General features: G+C 46.3%; 1 protein-coding gene across 3 annotated transcripts; it reads left to right on the forward strand.

Moving 5' to 3' along the window:
* Window positions 1–79: 79 nt before the first annotated feature.
* On the forward strand, window positions 80–23,669 carry LOC309346839 (solute carrier family 2, facilitated glucose transporter member 5-like). 3 transcript variants are annotated; one of them, XM_081871083.1, is made up of 14 exons: window positions 104–224; window positions 2,673–2,762; window positions 3,494–3,564; window positions 5,102–5,200; window positions 8,396–8,556; window positions 9,558–9,682; window positions 11,873–12,025; window positions 12,633–12,758; window positions 15,364–15,551; window positions 15,819–15,929; window positions 17,941–18,042; window positions 20,214–20,289; window positions 21,540–21,667; window positions 22,882–23,668. In XM_081871083.1, exons 2-14 carry the CDS (start codon window positions 2,723–2,725, stop codon window positions 23,053–23,055), a joined length of 1,554 nt encoding a protein of 517 aa, XP_081727209.1. In that variant the 5' UTR covers window positions 104–224; window positions 2,673–2,722; the 3' UTR covers window positions 23,056–23,668. The 3 variants fall into 3 exon arrangements, with proteins under 3 accessions (XP_081727210.1, XP_081727211.1, XP_081727209.1); XM_081871084.1 differs by lacking the exon at window positions 2,673–2,762 and having other exon boundaries at window positions 80–224; window positions 22,882–23,667; XM_081871085.1 differs by lacking the exon at window positions 15,819–15,929 and having other exon boundaries at window positions 101–224; window positions 22,882–23,669.
* Window positions 23,670–24,073: the final 404 nt, after the last annotated feature.

Genomic DNA, 24,073 nt, shown 5'->3' on the forward strand with positions numbered 1-24,073 from the left:
ACTGGGGGCCATGACTCGGAACAGCACTGTTCTATCCCTGCCTCCTTCCTGCCGTGATTGGTTCTCACCTCCACTGCCAACTGCCAACAGCTTCCCATGGAACTTCCTGGCGCCGTTCTCCTGATTGGATCTCGCAATGGTGTTTGGTTTCCTGGCGCCTGTTTTCAAGGGAAAATAGGGACTGGCTGACGTCATTCTCTACTCACCTGTACAGAAAAGCTGTGGTCAGTCTGCGTCCTCTCTGCCTATTTATCCCCGAACGCCCCTGTGGGAATTATAGTGGTACCTCGGGTTACATACGCTTCAGGTTACAGACTCCGCTAACCCAGAAATAGTACCTCGGGTTAAGAACTTTGCTTCAGGATGAGAACAGAAATCGTGCTCCGGTGGTGCAGCAGCAGCAGGAGGCCCGATTAGCTAAAGTGGTACCTCAGGTTAAGAACAGTTTTAGGTTAAGAACGGACCTCCGGAACGAATTAAGTACTTAACCCGAGGTACTGCTTTACTCTCCATCGGTTTCATAGGAACATAAGAAGATGCCTTACACAGAATCAGACCAATGGTCCATTTAGCTCCAGGTTTCAGGCAGGTGACATTCCCAGCCCTACAAGGATATTCCCTGCGATTCAATCTGGGACCATCTGTAAAATAATCCCTTAAAATAGGGATGAAATAGCTCACCCCCCTGGGCCAAATCTGGCCCTCCAAGCCTCTGTATCTGGCCCTCAGAATTCTCCTCAAGCTACCACCCACCCTGGCCTTCCTTCACACCCTTAGTAATTTTGCCTGCTTGGAATGTATCCTTGAACTCTTGCTCACCTGGATAGAGGAGAGAGAGGGGTGTAGAAACTAGCCTACTTGGCAAAGGTAAAGTTCACATTAATTGCTCTACCCACTTTTGCCTCTGGCCCTGCCCACCACCACTGGGCAGCCCAAGCAGTTACCCAGAAGGGAAGGTGACTATTGTGTTGAATTCCCCCCCCCCCCAGATATAGGAAATGGCAGGGACTGGCAGGATGCTGACAAGGGTGCACTGGGGGAAGAGGGGCTGGAATCTGGCTCAGGAGAGCGGGGCAGTAATTCGTGGGGAAATGTACTAGCCAGGAAGCAAGAATCAAAGGCTGGGGAAGCTTCGGAGTGGGAGGAAGAGGTAAGCAAAGGGCTGGGTGCTTCCCCACCCTCTTCTGCATCACTGTCTCCCAGAACCAGGAGCGGACTGAAGTGAGAAGAGCAGAGGCAGCTTCTACGCAGGCATAGTCTCTGACTACGTGCACGCAGCTCGTTGGGGGAAGGTACATAAACTGGTGGAGGGGGAGTGGTCCCCAGTTGCTGCAACTGCTCCATAGATCATAGACCTGGGAATGGCTGCCTAGACTAGTGTGCATAGTTTTGCAGAGCTGTAGAAGCAACTCTGAGTGACAATAAAGAGTTAACTCTCGGCCGTGTGCATTCCTTAGCTGGGAAGTGCTCTGGACAGGAACATAGGAAGCTGCTTTCTACTGAATCACACCACTGGGCCATCTAGATCTGTGTTGTCTACACTGTCTGGCAGCACCTCTCAAGAGCTTCAGGCAGGGGTCCCTCCCAGCCAAGCCTGCAGATGTTGGGGATTGAACCTGGGACCTTCTGGATAGGAGGCAGATGCTATACTACAGAGCTACAGCCCTGTAGGCAGGTTTTGCAACTATCCATACAATCCATTAATTCATGTACTGGGCTCCCTGCCTTCAGCCCTACCTGTCCAAATGGGCTCCAGCAACCCCTCTTTGACTACTTGGCAAAGCTTCTGGCTTTGCTTAAATATTCCAAGTGTGAATTTGAGATTTGTCATCACATATGTGTGATGACCACTGGACTAAGATGCTGGTGGTCAAAGAAGAGGACCAAGTTAATATCCATACCCTCCTTATGAGCTTCCTGGAGGTGGCTTGCTAGTGGTCCAGATGGACCTTTGTTTTCACACTTTTATTCTTTTACTCAACAGCCTCCTAATAATATCCCCCTGCCTCTCCATCCTATAAACCAGGGGTCAGCAACCTTTTTCAGCCATGGGCTGGTCCACTGTCCCTCAGACCTTGTGGTGGGCCAGACTATATTTTGAAAAATATATATGAACAAATTCCTATGCCTCACAAATAACCCAGAGATGCGTTTTAAATAAAAGCACACATTCTACTCATGGAAAAACACACTGATTCCCGGACCATCCACGGGCCGGATTGAGAAGGCGATTGGGCTGCATCCGGCCCCCGGGCCTTAGGTTGCCTTCCCCTGCTATAAACCATTCTCTGTTCAAAAGCATTGCAGAGCCTTCACTCTGGAGCACTGAAGGGGAGGTTAAACAAGCAAACCTTATTGTCGACACAAATTGAAGGGCCTCAGAAATAGAAATTCCAGCATGCTGTTATCAAAGCCACTGTTACAAGACGGGCAAGGCCATAAGCAGGCAGGCAAACGAAAAATGAGTAAATTAAGAAGTGTTAACCTTCAAAAGGAGAAACATGGAATGTTAGAGCCTGATTGGATAAGAATGTAAAGTCTCACTCTCTGTTTTTTTGTATAGTCTATAAAAAGTGGGCGCACCCTGACTGGGGTGTGCAGATTGCGAGCTTATTGCTCTGTACCTTTGTCCTGCATATGCATTTCAAATAATTCCTTTTGAATCCTGCAAGGTTGATTGCCACTTTGTGTGAATCTGTGCTCCAGGGGCCCAATAGCAGATATGGAACAGATCCACCAAAATGACCCTGTGAATCGGGAGAGTGAGTATCAATAACACATAGAGCAATTCTATAGACTAGGAAGGGATCCCCAAAGATCATCTAGCCCAGTCCCCTGCATGGCATGCTCTTGTGCATGGGTCGGCAAGGTTTACCTCGACTGGGTTCGCTCCAGTGGAGATCCCTCCGTGGGCCGGATCACACACGTGCAGCCGCGATTTTCAGCGTCTGAACAGATGTGATTTTCGGCACCGCAGAAGCGAGTCTCCGCGCCACACTGCGCCAGTTTTGTGCAGCACGTGGGGACTCGCCAAGCAGGCGGCTCAGTTCAGGGGTGGCTCGCAGGCCGGTTAAACGGCCCTCGTGGGCCACTTTTGGCCCATGGGCCTTAGGTTGCCTACCCCTGCTTTTGTGTATTACACTTTTTATTGTGATGTATTCAATATTTTTTTTTAAATCAAACTCTTGTTATGGAAATTGCCAGGGTAGATGTGTTTTATGTTTCTTCACTCATTTCAGATCAGAATGCATCCAGTTCTTCCAGAGTGGCTAAATATTGTATTTACTGCAGCATATAAAACATGCCTGGGACTGATTTTTTTTTTTTTAAAGCAAACTTATAGTTTTGTTTTCTATGCCTGGCATTCTAAATCATGAAACCGTTTTTAGTAATTTTGTTGCTGTGCCCTTCTGCTTGGTTTGGCATTGTTTTATACATTTGCACAGTTTCTTTTCTGAATATTGCTCATCGACTGTTAATTCCTCTCCCACAGCTGAGCCCTGGTTACTGAGCCCTGCTTCAGAGAGAATGAAAAGCGAAGAGGAAGACAAACCCACTGAAAGGGTGAGTTGGGAGAGTGCTCTATCCAGTTGCATTTATAAATCATTGGCCATCTAAAGTAGGGTTGCCGTACATCCGGGATTCCAATGATGGCATCAGCGTCCAGGGTGTGTGTGTTGGGTAATCAGCAAAATGTCTGGGTTTTTGAAACTTTCCCAAAGCTCAACAACTTTTTGTGTCGGGATTTGTATTTCTTGAAATATGGCAACCCTATCTAAAGCAGAGAATGGGGACATCTGCCAGACTCATAATAATAATAATAATAATAATAATAATAATAATAATAATAATAATAATTTTATTATTTATACCCTGTTGACATGATTTGGTTCTCCCAGCCACTCTGGGTGGCTTCCAACACATATAAAAAAGCATAACACAACATCAAACGTTAAAAACCTCCTGATACAAGGCTGCCTTTAGATGTTGTTGGACTCCATCAGCCCCAATTGGTGTGGCAAGAGATTATGGGAGCTGGAGTTCAGCAATATCTAAAAGGCCACACGGCACCCAGCCCTGATGAATATGAGGTACAACTGTTTTCCAGGATGGCAATGACATGTAAGCCTATAATAAGGCTTGAGGGGTTCAGTCTGGATAATTTCCATGGGGTCCCTTGTAGGCCTGTGATTCTATGTATCTAGTGAGGCTTAGAATTTGAGTTGCCATATGTCAGGGACCGTGCTGAGTAGGGCTGCATGGAGGAGGAATGGTGGGAGTCTCCCCCTCCCCCTGATCCGGATCCTGAATATTCCCAGGAGCAGGAGGACAGTATAGATTTGGAACAGTGGTTTGCAGATGGACATAGTTCAGAAGGCAGAAGCTGGGAAATGGGGAACAGCTAGGAGAAGAAACACTGGAAGAGAGAGGGTTAACAGATTCACTGTCTCTGGAAACATTCATCTGCTCAGCCCAAGGTAAAGAAGAGCTGGTAAGGTGGCAGCGCAGAAACCACAGTGGTTATGAGATCAGGTTACAAGACACAGTAGTGATGTGGGTGACTAGGGATGAAGTGGGTGGAAGCCTTAATTGGGAGCACCACCATGCCTAGGACAAGGATTCTTTGTTCTTTCGCTGTCATCATTAAAGTTTCTAACTGGTAAGAAGACTCATTTCCTTTGTTTTGCTTACCTACTGCCGGGGGGTGGGGTGTATTTCAAAAAGTGAAAAAAATTTTTTTTTGCAAAGTTGTGGAGCTTGCTTTACACAATCTCAAAACAAAAAACGACGTTTTTGAGCTATTTTTAAGGAAATTCACCAAAAATTACACTTCCAACATGGGTTGCCATATGTCCGGATTTCCCCAGTCTTTTCTGCATTTTTCCGCCTGGCCACTGTTACAGATGGCCATATCCCAGCTATGTCTGGGAAATTCTGGACGTATGGCAACCCTAAATTCTAGCAAGATCGAATTTTCATTATCAAGACCTGCAAGGCGTGTTTTCAAGCAAACGTGTCATGCATCAGGAGCTAACAAATATTTATGGCAGTTGGATCCCATACGCTAAAATTCATGGTTTCTTCCGCTCTTTTCCAATAGAAACTGACAAGCATCCTGGTGCTAGCTGCAATGACTGCTGGTTTTGGATCGTCTTTCCAATATGGCTACAACGTCTTTGTGATCAACTACGCAGCAGAGGTATGGTCTGTTATTATTTATTCAGAGCATTCGCACGCTATTCTTAATATATGTAGGGTTTGGTGTCAGCGTTGCTTGTGCAGGTTCTTTGCTGTTCACTTGTGTTCCTTTGGTGGTGAGAGAGGTTGGGGTTTGCCTAGGGTGCGGTTGTTCATTTGTGGTTGACTGTGGTGGTCTTTGTTTTCATGTGTGAGTGGGGTGGATGGGTGTTTTGGATCAGGTTAGCCATATTGATTTGTATGCTGTTGGTGGATTTTTGTCATTGTCTTGTTGGGCTGTGTGTGTGATAAAGGGGAGCCATACTGGGGTGAAGGCGTCTTCTTCTATTTGTGCCAGTGTCAGATTCAGTTTATTGGTTAGTTTTTCTAATAAGGCTGTTTCCCATACTACAGTGGTACCTCAGGTTACATACGCTTCAGGTTACAGACGCTTCAGGTTACAGACTCCGCTAACCCAGAAATAGTACCTTGACTTAAGAACTTTGCTTCAGGATGAGAACAGAAATCGTGCTCTGGCAGCGTGGCGACAGCAGGAGGCCCCATTAGCTAAAGTGGTGCTTCAGGTTAAGAACAGTTTCAGGTTAAGAACGGACCTCTGGAACGAATTAAGTACTTAACCTGAGGTACCACTGTATTTGGTACCATTGGTCCATGCTTACTCCTGACAGGTCTCCAGTGTCTAGTTATGATGTTTCTATTCTTTAGCCAACAGGACTCCCAGAGAGGCTTACGTGCAGTTGATTAGAACAAAACAATCCCTGCCTGCAGGCTTACAATATAAATTCACAACATGCAAGGGAAAAGGACAGGGAGGGAAGGGCACAGGGAAATAAAATTCAGGCACCAATTCTTCAATGGGAGTTCATCTAATGACCAGCGGGAACAGCAGTGGTGTAGCATGGACTGCCAGTGTCCGGGGCCATATGGGAAAGGGAGGGAGGGAAATGGCATGCACATTCAACTGCCTAACGGCATGGCTGTCAACCGTCCCTTATTTGGCAGGAAAGTCCCTTATCCCAGTGCTGTGTCCCGCTGCTGTCCCTTATTGATGATGCCCTTAAATTTCCCGGGTTTCAAAGGAAGCAGCTCCTCTCTCTCCCTCCCTGTCGGCCAGGGAGGAGGGAGGCTCCAACTGTGTTGCTTGGCTGCGTTGCTCACCCAATAAGGAATCTAAGAACGACTGGGGGGGTGGAGCTTGCATGCCTTGTGCCAATCAAATCGGCCGTGTTGCCTGGGGACTTGCTTTTGCTCAGCGCTTCCCAGCGGAGAGGTGACGGTGGTTTTCCTTGCTGCATCCCCTTTGGCGGGTTGCTGTGCTGTGGGAACCACCGCTTGAGGCTTCGTTTGGCTGCTGGCTGGGCTTTCTGCCTTTGGCTTGGAGGGGCTCAGAAGTTGAACATACCTGTGCTTGGAAAATCCCTTATTTGGGCTGCTGATCCCTTATTTTCGAGGCTGCCGGACCCTTATTTTCAAATCTGTAAGTTGACAACTATGCCTAATGTCTGCATCAACCAGGAGACTGCAGTCACTGAGATAAGAAAAGAAGAATCGTTTCTCTGGGGAGGTCACTTCCTGGTTCGCATGGAGAAGCGACAGAAGCACACAGCTGTATTGAGGCAGCACCAGGTGTTAAAATTTTGTGACCCTAACAATTTTGCACCCAGGGCAACCACCCCTGTGCCCCACTACGCTGTGGCACAGTTCAGGGGCAGGAGGATGGAGCTGAGCTTTGGGGCAAAGCTGATGGAGCGAGCTCAGCTTCCCATCTCTCCCACTGGTGGAATGGCTGAGGGAGAGGAGGCACAACAGCCTTGTAGTGTGGGCAACTCCTTGCAGGGGGTCAGTGCAAATGTTCTACCTTTTTATATTTAGCACAGACATTTCTGGTATTTGTTCTGTCATTTGCAGAAGATGGGGGAGGGGGGAAATGGGACCTTGGACCACTTGCACACAATAAGTTTAATAAGAAGCAAAGAGACTGAAGGTTCAGGTGAGTAACACGGTCCATCGATACGCTAATCCACACCTGGACATGTTTTCTCCCTTCATGGCGGAAAGATCTGCGCTATATATTTAAAGGTAAAGGTAAAGGGACCCCTGTCCATTAGGTCCAGTCGTGACCGACTCTGGGGTTGCGGCGCTCATCTCACTTTATTGGCCGAGGGAGCCGGCGTACACCTTCCAGGTCATGTGGCCAGCATGACTAAGCCGCTTCTAGCGAACCAGAGCAGCGCATGGAAACACTGTTTACCTTCCCGCTGGAGCGGTACCTATTTATCTACTTGCAGTTTGACGTGCTTTCGAACTGCTAGGTGGGCAGGAGCAGGGACTGAGCAACAGGAGCTCACCCCGTCGTGGGGATTCGAACCGCCGACCTTCTGATCGGCAAGTCCTAAACTATATATTTACTGCACATTTAAAGGACATGAATTCCCCCCAAGAATCCTGGGAACTGTTGTTCTCCCCTTTTGCAGAGCTACAGTTTCCAGAACTCTTAACCAACTACAGTGGTACCTCCGTTAAGTACTTACCGGTAATTTGTTCCAGAGGTCCGTTCTTAACCTAAAACTGTTCTTAACCTGAAGCACCACTTTAGCTAATGGGACCTCCTGCTGCTGCCGTGCCAACGGAGCACGATTTCTGTTCTCATCCTGAAGCAAATTTCTTAACCCGGGGTACTATTTCTGGGTTAGCGGAGTCTGTAACCTGAAGCGTATGTAACCCAAGGTAAAGGTAAAGGGACCTCTGACTATTAGGTCCAGTCACGGACGACTCTGGGGTTGCGGCGCTCATCTTGCTTTATTGGCCAAGGGAGCCGGCATACAGCTTCCAGGTCATGTGGCCAGCATGACTAAGCCGCTTCTAGCGAACCAGAGCAGCGCATGGAAACGCCGTTTACCTTCCCACCGGAGTGGTACCTATTTATCTACTTGTACTTTGACGTGCTTTCAAACTGCTAGGTGGGTACCACTGTACAGTTCCAAGGATGCTTTGGGGAAAGCCGTGTGCTTCAAACGGGGGTTGAGAGAGTGTGCGTTTGCAAACAAGGATGTTGAACGAGAACCACAAACACGGTAGTCAAGGCTGCCTTGCCCCTCCTGGTCAGATCTGCATGGCCCCCAAACCATGGTTTACTGTGGCTTAATGTGCAGGAAGAAGACCCTGATGCTGACTGTTGCACGCTCTTCTCTCCTAGTTCATTAAAAGCTTTTACAACGAGACCTACCGATGGAGGAATCACATCAGCATAGACCACAGCTTGCTTCTATTCCAGTGGGGTCTGACGGTTTCATTCTTCCCAGTCGGAGGCATGGTTGGGTCTCTTCTGGTGGCTCCTCTGGCAGATAATTGTGGCAGGTACTGTGATAACTCAACCCTGGAGATGGAGGTAAATTGGGAGAGAAAAGGAAGGCACGAAGTAAGGCAGATACCCCACCATGAGAATCAGTGCAGTCTTGCAAAAACTGAAGTGTACAAGCAGCACACATAGTCTTCTTAGTCTCTCTATTTTGCTTGCTTTCTTGCCACCTGGAGATTCAAACTTTCCCTCTACTGCCTGGAGGGGGACGGACGAACCTGGAGATCTGGCAATCCTAGTGAATGACTTTCTTATCCCAGGACCTATGGAAGCACTATGGGGAGGGCATTGGAGGGGAAAGGTTGTGTGGCTTCTCCTGATCCATTCTTTTACAGGAAAAGAATCTACATCAAAGCATAGGAAGCTGTCTTATGCTCAATGAGGCCATTGGCCTACCTAGTATTGCCAACACTGACTGGCAGCAGCTCTGCAGGCTTTCAAACAGGGGAGATCCCTCGCCCTACCTGGAGATGCCAGGGACTGGACCTGGGATTTCTGCTTGCAAAGCAGGCGCTCATACTGCTGAGCTATTATCCCTCCTTTAAGACAAATGGTCCGCCTAGCTCAGTATTGTCTACACTGACTGGCAGCAGCTCCCCAGCTCAGCGTGGTTTACGCCAGTGTTCTTTGACCTTCAGTCCCCCAAAGTCATTGCACTACAATTCCCATCATTCCCAAACCAGTTTAATCAATGGTCAGCGATGGTGGGTGCAGCAGTTCAGCAACACCTAAAGTCAAAGAATACTGACCTACACTGACTGGCAGCAGCTCTCCGAGGGAATCAGAACAGGGGTGTTCTTAGTCCTATGTGGAGATGCTAGGGAGATAAGCTGCTTGGCCTTTCCAACAATTAACGAAACCAGGACAACGTACCAGTAATTAAATTGTAGCAGCAGTAACAGTAGCATAGCAGTTGCAATTTCCTCTGCCTGATACTTTTCCATCTGCTTTTATACATCCATCAGTATCCACCCTGCCCTTTTCCCCTTTGCCTTTTCAGAAAACGTACTTTGCAGGTGAATAATATTTTGGCCATAATCTCTGCTGTCCTCATGGGCTGCTCCAGAGCAGTGCACTCCTTTGAGTTCATCATCTTTTCACGTTTGGTTATTGGAATATGTGCAGGTGAGTCGGAGACAGGAGGTGTTGTTTAAATATATATGCTGGGCATGCATGTCCTTTGACCTGGGCCCCTCCAGACATCCTGTATATTGTGCATTCACAATTATTGTGATTGTGATTGTATTGGGGTGGTATTGGCTTGTTTACTGTTTCGCGCCTGCAAATGTTTTGGGGGTGGCTGCTTTGCTTCCTACAGACAGCTGTATAGTGGTCCTTGGTCATAGGGGCGGGAAAAGAATCATAGAGTTGGAAAGGGCCCCCAGGGGGTCATCTAGCCCAACCCCTGCAAGGCAGGAATCTCAGCTAAAGCATCCGTAACAGATGAGCATTCAACCTCTGCTTTCAAAATCTCCAAGGAGAGCCCACAACTTCCCAAGGTTTTCCCAGCTAAGTTATACTTATAGGAGACCCACTGAAATTAATAAATTTCAGTGAGCCGTGTCCATTCACTTCAACGGGTTGTTGGTCCAAGACTAGTCCTACTCAGAGTAGACCCATTGAAGATAATGGGCATGGCTCACTTACTGTAGGTTTATTAGTACCTATCAGATCATATTACCCCATATATGCCCACTTGATCACTTTGATCTGCAGAACTGGCACAGTTGCAGGTTTGATTCTGCGTTTGCCAAGAAATTGTTTTTTTACCTACACTTTGGAACTCACTGCCTATTGATGTCAAGCAGACACTTTTTGGCATGTGTGTTTCAATGTGACTTTTAGCTTATCGATGATTTAAATCGTTTTCCTTTTTTTGAAGGTTATAAATAATTTCATTGTTCTATTCTTTTTGTAAACTGCTGCTATAAGGCTGCTTTAAGGTTGGTTGTTTTTTTTAAAGTATTATATACTTTTTGTGAAATAATTGAATAATTTCCAACAGGTCTACTTTGAGCTACACTAAGTGTCTTTTAACTTTTTTGTACACAGTTTGTATTGTATGTTTTTATGTATTTTCAGTGCTTTTCTTCTGGGTGGACGAAGGGTTATGCTTACTCCTAAACATTTTGTGAATCTAAGTTTGGCCTCATTGAGGGGCAGTATTTCAATATGAGTAGGAAAATGAGAGTACCCCTAAATATTTTTAAAGAAAAAAAGCACTCTGTATTTTTGTTATAAATGCCCTAAATATTTTCAGAAATGGAAAAAAGAAATCAACACCTGCTTGGCAACAGTCCAATGAGTCTTGTTATAGATCTGGGGGCACAGGGGTGGGGGAGGGAATCCTCCTAAGCCCTAGGAATGAAGGAAATGTTCGGATTTTGATTAATTGGGATATGGACTAAGACACCAACTGCAGAGCTGGGCCAGACAAGGAAATCCTGGGCTGGCTTATGTAAACCAATCTTGATAGCTACAGCTATCAAGAGTACAACAGAGACCATTAACAAGACAATGGAACTCCCCTGTCGCCCCCAGGTGTGAACAGAGACTGGGGATTTGGAAGGTTGCCAGGGTAACTGCTCTGGGGAAGGGCAAGGGGTTTTCTGGGAGGAAGAAGGGACAAAAAAACGCTGAGATCTACAGAGCCTAGGACCTGCCGATCAGAAGGTTGGCGGTTTGAATCCCCGCAATGGGGTGAGCTCCCGTTGCTTGGTCCCAGCTCCTGCCCACCTAGCAGTTCAAAAGCATGTCAAAGTGCAAGTAGATAAATAGGTACCACTCCAGCGGGAAGGTAAACGACATTTCCGTGCGCAGCTCTGGTTCGCCAGAAGCGGCTTAGTCATTCTGGCCACATGACCTGGAAGCTGTACGCCGGCTCCTCGGCCAATAAAGCGAGATGAGCGCCGCAACCCCAGAGTCAGCCACGACTGGACCTAATGGTCAGGGGTCCCATTACCTTTACCTGTCTTGGAGAGGTAGGCGAAAAGTTCCCTGTGGGCCATGTTGTAAGATCCGGACTTCCTCCATGCAGACGGAAGGTGTAAATAGGTGAATGAACCATATTTCTTGAAGTACGACCGTCTTTGCCACGTCTTCTGTTCTCCAAAGGGACACAGACCCTGGATGTGTGCCTGGCACCTGATGGACTCTTGCCACCGCTTGGCAGAGGGAGGGGCAGGCACCCAGCTTTTGTAACAGTCTGCTCTGAGTAGGACTTTGCTTTGCCTGCCAACCCAGGAATATGTTCAGATGCTTCTGCGCGTAGCCTATGCACATTCAATTGTCTTTTTTTTTTTACCTTGTCAACAGGGATCTCCTTTAGCGTGGTTCCCATGTACCTCACAGAGATTGCCCCCGAAAACCTGCGAGGAGCCATAGCCATCACTGGCCATTTCTTTATCATATTTGGTAGCCTGATGGCTCGCATATTTGGGCTTGACAAACTCCTAGGGACCCAAGAAGGTAAGTCTGAGAGATGCCCCTTTTGACCTCTTGACACCTGGGCAGCCTGGGCATTCTTTTGTGGTGGTTAATACTTAAGTTCCTGAATCCAGGTCACACGCTCACCCTATTCATACACAAATACGCCCTTAAGACAGGATTTGTAAGCAAAAGACAATGGGAAGGCTTTCCCCATTTGCCTCCCTGACTGCAGAGGAATATTTAAGGTCATTGGGGGAGTCAAAATGGCTTCAGGATTGCTCTCTTGTACTATTTCAGACACATGGTTCATATATTTAGATATGTGTGCATTTATGAATATTTATTCTATATTTGAGACCTTAAAATTCTTATAACAATGGTCTTCAGGTTTATGCCTTGCTCCTATAATGCTTGGTTTATACTGTCTGGTTATTCCTATCCAGTCATTCTTTGCTTTTTCTTTGTTATTGTTTATAACGAAAACACCATAAAAATGATTTTTTTAAAAAAGAAATTCACACTGAGGTGGCAGAGCAGGGCGGGGGGACAACACATACCTTGGCGGGGGCCAGATACTGTCTCTGGTCTATGGATTAGCCACCTAGTTGTGCTATCACATTTCATGTCTCTTACCATCTGTGTGCAGGTTGGCCGTTCCTGCTGAGCCTCACTGGGGTTCCGGCATTATTTCAGCTCATCTTCCTGCCCTTCTTCCCCGAAAGTCCTCGGTACCTCCTGATTCAGAGGCATGACGAAGAAGCAGCCAGAGAAGGTAGAAACTGAATGGAAAAAACATGTGGATGTGGTTATTATCATCAGTCTTTGTTCCCCAAATCTTTAAGCCCAGGGTTGTACGCCGCTAGTTAGAGTAGACCCACCAAAGTGAGTGAGCACCAAAAGCGCTGCTGTTTACACTTTCTGTGCAAGGCAGCCGAATAAGAGCCTGCTGGATCAGGCCAATGACCCATCTAGTTCACCATCCTGTTCTCACAGTGGCCAGTGAGAAGGAACAAGCAGAAGATATAGAAGCATGATGATTCGCACCAACAGGGTAAAGAACAGCTTCTATCCGTGGGCTGTTAGGCCACTCAATGAAAAGATAACAACAGGGCAACTGACTTTTGGGTTTTGTGTGTGTGTGTCAGTAAACGAGGGGTATTAAGACCAAGAGAGCTGAGTGTGGGTGTGGGTGTGTGGGGGGGTGCTCATGTAATCTCACTGTATACAAGTTGTACAAGTGACAATAAAGTATTTCAATTTCATTTTATTTATTTTTTTATAAAAATAATTCAACATTAATACACACATATTGCGAATATACAAGCATACAAACATACATTTCATACAATCGTTAAAAATGTTCAAACGTACCTACACTCAATCCCATAGATAATTCCTTTTCCCATCACCATCCACCACCCCTCATCCCACCTTTGTGTTAGACTTCCAATCTACTCAATTGCAATTTCTTTCCACTTCTATTACTTTCTTTCACACACCTTTAGCCTAATTTCATGCTCCTTTTTCTATTGTACATTGTTATCCATCTTATTTTTTATTGTATTTTTTATTGTATTTATTGTATTGTATTATTTTTTAATTTTTCTATTGTACATTGTTATCCATCTTTTTGGGGGACGCAGGTGGCACTGTGGGTAAAACCTCAGGGCCTAGGACTTGCTGATCGTAAGGTCAGCGGTTCGAATCCCCGCGGCGGGGTGAGGTCCCGTCGTTCGGTCCCAGCTCCTGCCCACCTAGCAGTTCGAAAGCACCCCTAAGTGCAAGTAGATAAATAGGTACCGCTTTATAGCGGGAAGGTAAACGGCGTTTCCATGTGCGGCACTGGTGCTGGCTCGCCAGCTGCAGCTTCGCCACCCTGGCCACGTGACCCGGAAGTGTCTTCAGACGGCGCCGGCTCCCAGCCTCTTGAGCGAGATGAGCGCGCAACCCTAGAGTCGGTCACGACTGGCCCGTACGAGCAGGGGTACCTTTTTTAATCCATCTTATTTAGTATTTCAGTATTTAAAACAGAACTTGTTTATTCTAATAGGAGTTCTGATTTTTCAATATGGTCTCAAAAGAGAAGATAGACAGGGACTGGAAGGTGTTTAAAGGAACACAACCATCAAAACTAGCAGTGGTTGATACTATAGCCTTCCTCTCCATGATTTTGCCCAATCCTCTTTTAAAGCCATTCAAGTTCGCTGGCCGTCGCTGCCTCCTGCAGGAGAGAGTTTGGTAGTGCACTGAAGTCATTTCTTTTGTCTGTCCTGAATCTTTCAACATTCAGCTTCCTAGGATGTTGGTGAATTCTAGAGGGGGGGGGGGAGAAGCTTCCCTCCATCCACTTTCTCCATGCCACACGTAGTTGTAGCACAAGAAAATTTGCAGGGTGCCTTCCAAACTCCTGCTACTTTGCAAGAGGGATTCCTGTGCATCCTCGAAAAGTTTTGCACATTGAAAGTGATTTTAAAATGCTATTTTGCCCGAGGACAACAAATCTACTTCTTCTTCTTCTTCTTCTTCTTTTTTTTAAATTGACTTTTGGTCGTTTGGAAAGTGATGGAGGAAAGTATGGAATGAATGAACGGTTAAAGGGAAAATGTAAAAACAACCCAAAAGCAAACCAGAGAATGCTCCTTGTCATATAGTAAAGGTAAAGGGACCTCTGACCCTTAGGTCCAGTCGTGACCGACTCTGGGGTTGCAGCGCTCATCTCGCTTTATTGGCCGAGGGAGCCGGCGTACAGCTTCCGGCTCGTGTGGCCAGCATGACTAAGCCGCTTCTGGTGAACCAGAGCAGCACACGGAAACGCCGTTTCCCTTCCCGCCAGAGCGGTACCTATTTATCTACTTGCACTTTGACGTGCTTTGGAACTGCTAGGTTGGCAGGAGCTCACCCCGTTGAGGGGATTCAAACCGCCAGCCTTCTGATTGGCAAGTCCTAGGCTCTGTGGTTTAACCCACAGCACCACCCGCGTCCCCCTTATCATATAACCACCCCGTAAAGATATCTGAAAGAATGTTAAATATAGACTGATTGTATGCTGTAGTCTAATCTCTGCATAAACTGGCTATGTTCTCCTTAGGCTCAGTGTTGAACTCAGCAGGGGGGGGAGGAAGAAGATGGGGACAAAGCTAGAAATCATTGGCTTTACCTACCATTGGCTCTAGCGCCCCCAGCCGTTCGCTCTGGCGCCCCCTACTGTTGGCCTCCCTGACCTCTGCCAAATCAGTTCCAGCAGGCACCAGCCCCCAGTGCTGGAAGAGGCGGTGTGTAGAGACTGGGGATGGGGGGCCCTAAGAACCCTCCAAATGCTGCTGAGCTGACATGGGTGGTCTGTGGCACTAGTAAGCCAGTCGTCTCCTTCCACACAGCCTTGGTGAAGCTAAGGGGCTGCGACAACGTGGAGGATGAAATCGAAGAGCTCCACGAGGAGGACCTCTCCGAGGAATTGGAAAAGGATATGGGCATCTTTACGATGTATCACTTCGATGACATATGGAACCACCTCGTCTCTGCTGTCGTCTTGATGGGCGGGCAGCAGCTCACTGGCATTAACGCGGTAGGGCAATCTCCCCAAGGAGAACGGGCCTTTTTGGTGATGGCTCCTGCGTGTGGGATGCTTTCCCCAGGGAAGCCTGCCTGGCGCCATTGCTGGCTGCTTTGAGGTGGGTGGGATATTGAGCAGTGAAAAATCCCCCTCCTCACTGGCTCTCTGTGGAGAACCGAAATTAAGACTGAAAAAACGACAGAAACTGAAATGGACAGATTTGTCTGTATCCTCATAGGGGGTCATCATTCAGCTAAGAATGTCTGTTTCTCTTTTCAGGCCAGCTATTATATGGAGATACTCTACATGTCTATGGGGTTAGAAAAGAAAATTGTCGGGTATATCAGCATAACGATATACATTATGCTTATGTTCATAACTCTCCTGGTGGTAAGATTCTCTCCCATTTCTACATCAACGCCAACATGGTGAGCTCCAGATCTTGTGGACTACAACTCCATAATCCCTAAGCATTGGTCACACAGGCTGGGGCTGATGGGAATTGTAGTCCAAAATGTCTAGAAGGCACCATGTTGGTCTCCCCTGATATGAATGTTTAGCTCCTCCTTGTAATGCTTCTACCCTTGGCCTACTCCAAAGGCCAGCACTTTTATAGTGTGCGCCTGTGTTAAGCTGGCTGAGTTGTTCCAGTTTCCTACAGACAAACCACAAGTCCAGGTTCGGATGGCATGCAAAGACAAACCATGGCTTAGCTCACAGCAGGAGGATCAGAGAAGGGGCAAAACGGCTGCCATCGCCTCTCCAGAGATCTGGGTGGAATATAAAAAACGCTGTGGAAATGCTTTTGTAAAAAAGTTTTGAAAAATATATTGGATTTGCCATAGCTCACCATCGCCATCTAGTGTCACATTTGTATAATGCACTTTACAACACAGTTTAAACGTTTTATTTGCAGCTGTATAGCTGAGTGCCTGGTTTGGCTTAGGGTTAAGTGAAAACAGAGCTTCCATCTCTGGGCCCATCCAGGCTGTTGCTAATTTCGGGTGGGTTTCAGATGGGCTCGATCCCCAGTTGCATCTCCAGGTTGGGATGGGAATGTACTCTGCCAGAAACTCTGGAGAGCTGCTGCCAGCCAGTGTAGACAATACTGAGTTCGATTGGCTAATAGGCTTCACTCAATATAAGATAGTTTCTTATATTCCTATGTCTGTGGGGCTATAGTTCAATGTTAGAGCATCTGCTTTGCAGGCAGAAGGTCCTAGGTTCAATCCCCAGTATCTCAAGGCTGGGGAAGACACCCTGGCTGAAACCCTGCAAAACTACTGCCAGTCAGTGCAGACATTGCTGAGCTAGAGGGATGCAATGGTCTGACTTAGCACAAGGGAGCTTCTTAGGTTCCTAATCACAATATAGCCAATTCACACCGAGCGGCGAGAGCTGATTGGGAGGTTTAGCGCAACAAACCCTCTTCCCAAAAATGCTGGAAGCAACAAGGAAATGCACTGGAATTATCTAATCTCCCTGTAAGCTAATGAATATGGTCACCCATTAAGTAGCTGACATCTCCCTGCAAATAATGGGAATGTACTCTGCCAGAAACTCTGGAGAGCTGCTGCTAGCCAGTGTAGACAATACAGTGGTGCCGCGCAAGACGAAATTAATCCGTTCCGCGAGTCTCTTCGTCTTGCGGTTTTTTCGTCTTGCAAAGCACGGCTATTAGCGGCTTAGCTGCTTAGCGCTATTAGCGGCTTAGTGGCTTAGCGGTTATTAGCGGCTTAGCGGCTTAGCGGCTATTAGCGGCTTAGCGGCTTAGAAAAAGGGGGGGGGGAGGGAAAAAACACGCAAGAACTCGCAAGACGTTTCGTCTTGCAAAGCAAGCCCATAGGGAAATTCGTCTTGCGAAGCACCTCAAAAGACAGAAAACTCTTTCGTCTAGCGAGTTTTTCGTCTTGCGAGGCATTCGTCTTGCGGGGCACCACTGTAGTGAGTTCAATTGGCTAATGGGCTTCACTCAATATAAGATAGTTTCTTATATTCCTATGTCTGTAGGGCTAAAGTTCAATGGTAGAGCATTTGCTTTGCAGGCAAAAGGTCCTAGGTTCAATTCCCAACATCTCTACAATGCCATTATGAGCAGTGGACTTGTAATCTGGTGAACCGGGTTTGCTTCCCCGCTCCTCCACATGCAGCTGCTGGGTGACCTTGGGCTAGTCACACTTCTCTCTGAAGTCTCTCATCCTCACTCACCTCACAGAGTGTTTGTTGTGGGGGAGGAAGGGAAAAGGAGATTGTTAGCCACTTCGAGACTCCTTAGGGTAGTGATAAAGCAGGATATCAAATCCAAACTCAAAAAAATCAAAACCAAAAAACAAACAGAATGTATGCTCAATAGACATTCCTCTCTCTTTCTAACTTCCTTTTTTATTTTTGTATCTGTTAGATCCGTTTTGCTGACTCTTCGGGGCACAGAAATCTGCTACTCAGTGGCTTGGGGATCTGTAGCATCACCTGCGTCCTCTTAGCCATGGCGATTGAATTACAGGTCTGTATTGCAAGTCCACCAACTCTTGATGTCTGACGCTAAGCACCCACCAATGCAGCGCCCTCCGTTCTTGGGATAATGATAAATAATAATTTACCTGTTGCATTTGTTAGTGTTTTTTGTTTGCAGAAAGTAAAGTCCCAATGGGACTTGCAATGCAAGACAAGAATGAAAACCAAAACTGAAATAAAATAAAAGCTAAAAGCATTCTTATGCATGAAACAAAGGAGGCCACAATATCCCAAACTGCCTGACCGTGGCTGAAAAGAAACATTTTTGCCTGGTGCCCCCAAGTAGTTAGTGATGGTGAACCTCTCTGGGAAGAGAGCATTTCATAAGCAGGTGCCACCACTGAAAAGACCATTCTCCTGTTGCCACTGTATGGAGATAGCACATGGAGGAGAGCATCAAATGATGAATGATGCCGATTTTGTGTAGTGGATGCTGCTTTAATGGAAATTATGGGTTGCAGTCAACTGAATCCTACTCAGAGGGAACCCATTATAATTATGTGGTGTGGTGGGGGAGCTGGTGTGGTGCAGTGATTAGATCAGGGGTCAGCAAGCTTTTTCAGCAGGGAGCCGGTCCACTGCCCCTCAGACCTTGTGGGGGGCTGGACTATTTTTTTTTGGGGGGGGGGTGAATGAATTCCTATGCCCCACAAATAACCCAGAGATGCATTTTAAATACAGTGGTACCTCAGCTTACAGACGCTTCAGGTTACAGACTCCGCTAACCCAGAAATAGTACCTCAGGTTAAGAACTTTGCTTCAGGATCAGAACAGAAATCGCTTGGCGGTGGAGGCGTGGAGGCAGCGGGAGGCCCCATTAGCTAAAGTGGTACCTCAGGTTAAGAACAGTTTCAGGTTAAGAACGGACTTCCAGAACAAATTAAGTTCTTAACCTGAGGTACCATTGTAAAAGCACACATTCTACTCATGTAAAAACACCCCACAAATAACCCAGAGATGCATTTTAAATAAAAGCACACATTCTACTCATGTAAAAACACGCCGATTCCCGGACCGTCCGCGGGCTGGATTTAGAAGGTGATTGGGCTGGATCTGGCCCCTGGGCCTTAGTTTGCCTACCCATGGATTAGATTGTCGGATTGGGGTGTTGGGGAGAACAGGGTTCGAATCCCCACTTGGGTCACAAAACTCACTGGGTGTGACCTTGAGGCCAGCCCCTGCCTCTCCGCCTAACCTACCTCACAGGGTTATTGTGGGAGAGGGAGAATCATGTGTGTGCCACCTGGACTTCCTCATAGGAAAAGGTGGGATAGAAAGCTTCATACCAGCCAAGATGAGCTAAAGTCCATTAACTTCAGTGAGTCTGCTCTGAGTTGGACTGGCATTGGATAAAACCCTATAATTTTATTTATTTGTTCATTTATTTCTACAGTTATGGAACATGAACATTTACACATTGACAAAATCGTAGCTCTATGGGGGTAGCTCAGGAATTTCTGGCACCAAACTGCAGTTCCAAGAATTGCTTGCAGGAGGTGATGACAATTGAACCAGTATAAAACTGAGGAATTTTGCAGGGTAGAGCAGATAGGCTGTTAATTAAACCATGTTGTTGTTTTGATTTTTCTTCCTCCCTTCCTCTCAAAGGAGCCCAGGATAAAAGATGCAACAATGGGGTTTTTTTACAAAAAAACCCAACGCAACTCAAAGCAGTTTTAAAACACCCTAAAACCAGTTAAAAACCTTTTTATGTATTAAAAGAACAGTTAAAAACACTCTTAGCTGGTGATCATAGGGTTGTCAGGAGCAGTGTCTTTCAGCTATCAAATGCCTAGGTTAAACAAGAGTGTTATTAAATTCCTGAAAGTAAGTAATGAAGGGAAAGGGTGAGACACACACCACACCAGGGAGGACATTCCACAGGCAAGGAGCCACCACTGAAAAGGCCCTGTTATGTGTCAATGCCAGCTGGGCAATCCCTAGTGGCACCACCTGCTGATCGTAGGATCTGAGATGGTTGATACTGGGGAGAAGAAAGCACCACTGAGTTCAATGGAGCTTATGCCCAGGCATAGGAACACAGTCACGGTCCTATTAAATAGGGGTTTCTGATGATAATGATTGCAGTAGTGGAGTATCTATGTCATTTGCAACCACAGCACTGTCTCTGCCTGAACTGTGAGTCCTTTTCTCCAACAGAAGACCATCTGGTGGATGTCATATGTCAGCTCATCTTTCGTTACTCTCTTCCTCATTGGACAGTCCATTGGGCCAGGTAAGCTCTCTGATGAAGATGATTTATGAGACTTGTCCATCTCTTGTTACACTGAGCTCTCCACTACAGTGGTACCTTGGTTTACGAACTTAATCCGTTGCGGAAGTCCGTTCTTAAATCAAAGCGTTCTTAAAATAAGGCGTTCTTTCCCATAGCAGCGGGGGACTCAATTTACACTCAACAGGAAGCGGAACATGTTCTGCTTCCAAGGCAAAGTTCACAAACCAAAACACCTACTTCCGGGTTTGCGGCGTTCTTAATCCAAGTTGTTCATAAACTAAGCTGTTCTTAAACCAAGGTACCACTGTGCTGACATAGTTGGACAAAGACACACTCAGTCCGTAAAAATATATGCAATGCCACACAGAAACACCCCAAACAGCTGTGTAAGTGTGCTGCCAAACATCATCATAAGTCTGAAGGGGAAGCTAAGGGTAATATCCAACATTCGTGCTGCTCAGAGTAGATCCATTGAAGCTAGAGAACGTGGCTAACATCAGTTCGCTAATTTCAGTAGGTCTTTTCTGTGTATAATTTCACTGGCTACAACCCTAAGCCTTTACCTGGGCCACATTCCCAACCATACATTTAAAGCAGAATCATAGCACATCAAGCAGTCATGGCTTCCCCCAAGGAATTCTGGGAGCTGTAGTTTGTTATGGGTGCCGAGAGTTATTGGGAGAATCCTCTACTCCAGGCATAGGCAAACTGGGCCCTCCAGATGTTTTGGGACTACAACTCCCATGATCCCTAGCTAACAGGACCAGTGGTCAGGGATGATGGGAATTGTAGTCCCAAAACATCTGGAGGGCCCAGTTTGCCTATGCCTGCTCTACTCCCCTCACAGAGTTCTTTGAGAAGAAGAGTTGGTTGTTAAACCGGTCTAAGAATTTCAGTTCGGGGGGGCGGAATAGGGGCCTCCTAGCCACTCTCTGCACCTCTAACAAATGGCAGCTCCCATAATTCTCTGGAGGAAACCACAACCGTTCAAAGTGGCATCGTAGTGTTTTAAATATATGGCCAGGATGTTCAGGACTCCTTGAGGAAGCACAAGAGTTGAGTAGCATAGATAAACTTCCCTGTTTAGGGAAGTTTTTAATGGCTGATGTTTTAATGTACTTTTAAGATTTTGTTAGAAGCCTACCAGAGTGGCTGGGGAGGCCCAGCCAGATGGGCAGGGTATAAATAAAAAAATATTATAATATTATTAGTGAAAATGAAAATGGGGCATTCTCTCTCTCCCGGCCCAGATCCAGTTCCAGTGGTGATTGTAGCAGAACTGTTCCTTCAGTCATCCCGGTCCACTGCCTTCATGGCTGGGGGCTGTGTTCACTGGTTCTGCAAATTCGTTATCGGAGTCGTGTTCCTTCAGATGGAGGTAAGCGGCTTTGGCTAATACATCCAAGGTTCTCTTAGAGGAGTCCCAGGTCACTGAACCTGAACTTCCACAGACTCCACCTGCCATAAGGGACCATTGGGAGTAGCAGTGGCAATGTTCTATGCTTATGATAACATTTTATTCTCCGGATAATTGTGCTGTTTTGAATGTGTATTTGATACTTGACTTCCTTTAGCAATGTTTTCTTTTGAAATGTTTAAGATAATGTTTTTTTGTGTGTTGACTTTGCTGCTTTAAATGTGCATTCTGTAGCTGGCCTCCTTTGCAGTTAAGATAAAGATTTCCAAAATTTCTCAAATTAGATAATTACATAACGACTATGTTTCATAGAAGGGCTTCCCACCCACCCAGTGTTTTTATTCAAACCCTTTTCTGCTGCTTTATATAATAAATTCTTCTCTATTACAAAAAATAAATAAAAATCCCTCTAGTACAATTATTTTATCGTTTTTTGTCCACTGCTCGTATCTCAAATCCTGCCTGCGATTTCATTTGGCTATAATGCTTTTTCAAATAGTCCCAAAAAGGCCTCCACTCATCTATTAAAAAGTTCATCATTTCGATCTCTTGGTTTTGCTGTCAGCTTTGTCATTTCTGCATAGTCTGTTACTTTCAGAAGCCATTCCTCCTTCAGAGACTGGTTTTCTGAAGCACCTGCCCCCTCCATTAAACCTTGCTTTAGCTGTGTTGAACAAGGGTGTTAAGTTGTCTGTGAACATATCAGACGACACAGCGATTCTTCAAACAGCTCTTGTTTATTCACAGGCCAGAACAGAACAGAACAGAACTGAAGGGTTCAGCCAGCCTGCTTATATAGAGCTCCACTAGAATTCAACAGTAACCATTTTCTGTAACTATCCAATCACTGAACGTCACTTTCAATCCCTTATTTGCATATGTGGACCTGAGTGAAAACTATCTACAGTATCCCCTTGCTGGCCCAGGGTGAGAACTTCAGTACATAACAAAGGGTGCTTCAGAGAGCAGTTTGCCAAACTGCTCTGAGAAGTGCCTCCAATCTCTGCCCCGTTAGACAGCTTGCATGGGCTGCCTGCCACCCATGCTGCTTGCTTGCCTGCCTGCCATTTTACTTGAGTTGGTGTGGCTGCTACTATCTTTTTCTCTTACACACATTCCATATCATGCCCAAGTCCTATATCTCTCTATCTTTTTCTCTCTTTTTTTCTCTCCAGATACACATTGAGCCTTACAGCTTTCTCCTCTTTTGGCCTCTCTGCGTAGCCATCTTAATTTATGCCTTCAAGCAGATCCCGGAAACCAGCGGCCAGAACTTCCTGGATATCAGGAGGACCGAGGCAATCCGAATGACCAGGACCCTCCTGCTCATGCAAATCTCAGAGGACTAGGGACTTGGGAGACAGTCCATGCAGCGATTTAGAGATAGTCTGTTCGGTTGGCCCATTGGTGATCGCAGCAGTTTCCCTTCTGGTCTGACTGAACAGCCTGGACTTTATTCCTTCTTTTTCCTACACTGGACTCCGACTGCCACCACCTCTCACTATTGGCTTATACACCTACCTGACGGGTCATAGGCTACTCATCCGTGTTTTAATCAGTCTTAATAAAAGCTGGATCAGCCACTCATGCAGAGACACAGCAGGGAACTTCATTTCTGGATGATGCGTCCAGCTCTCAAGCACCTGTAATCCACGTATGGGGGACCAGATGTCTCCAGATGTTGCTGAACTGTGACTCCCATCACCCCATGCTGGCTGGGGTTGATGGGAGTTGGACTCCCACATCAGGAGTCCCCCATCCCTCCCACAACATCACGAGTTCCCCATCCCTCCTCTAACAGATATAGAGTTATGCCCAATGGCCATCTTACTCAGAGTAGGCTCATTGAAACTAATGAACTTGGCTTCCTCAATATTTTTTTTTAAAGGAAAAAACTGTCTAACCTCAGGCTATTTTTCTATTGGTGCTTATTGCTCAGCCTTCATTATCATTATTACATTTTTGTTGATAATAACACGTTGTATAAACTGAAGTATAATAATAATAAATCCATGTGTGATGTATATCCCTGTTTCCAGGAAGTCTGTGTGTTTATTTTCATAGAATCATAGAGTTGGAAGGGACCCTGAGGATCATCTAGTCCAACCCCCTGAAATGCAGGAATATGCAGCTGTCACAGACAGGGATCAAACTCGCAACCTTGGTGTTATCAGCACCACACTCTAATCAAGTGAGCTATCCAGGCTCTAACAACCACAAAATTACAATCCTGCCTGTTTCTCCAAGGAGCTGAAAGCAGCATCCATGGTTTTCTCCTCCATTTTGCCCTCACGACAACCCTGTGAAGTAGGTTAGGCTGGGAGATGGTCCCAAGGCCATCCCAATGAGCTCCCGGATACTCTTTGC

This window comes from Podarcis erhardii (genome assembly GCF_964252035.2).
Source record: "Podarcis erhardii genome assembly, chromosome: 7".
Classification (NCBI taxonomy): domain Eukaryota; kingdom Metazoa; phylum Chordata; class Lepidosauria; order Squamata; family Lacertidae; genus Podarcis; species Podarcis erhardii.

What these genes read in the sequence shown, in the direction of transcription:
- LOC309346839 (XM_081871083.1), top strand. Translation starts at nt 2,723, where the DNA reads ATGGAACAGATCCACCAAAATGACCCTGTGAATCGGGAGA. An exon ending in GGTTATTGGAATATGTGCAG is followed by an intron (nt 9,683 to 11,872) that starts GTGAGTCGGAGA and finishes CCTTGTCAACAG; the next exon opens with GGATCTCCTTTAGCGTGGTT. An exon ending in TGTTCATAACTCTCCTGGTG is followed by an intron (nt 15,930 to 17,940) that starts GTAAGATTCTCT and finishes TGTATCTGTTAG; the next exon opens with ATCCGTTTTGCTGACTCTTC.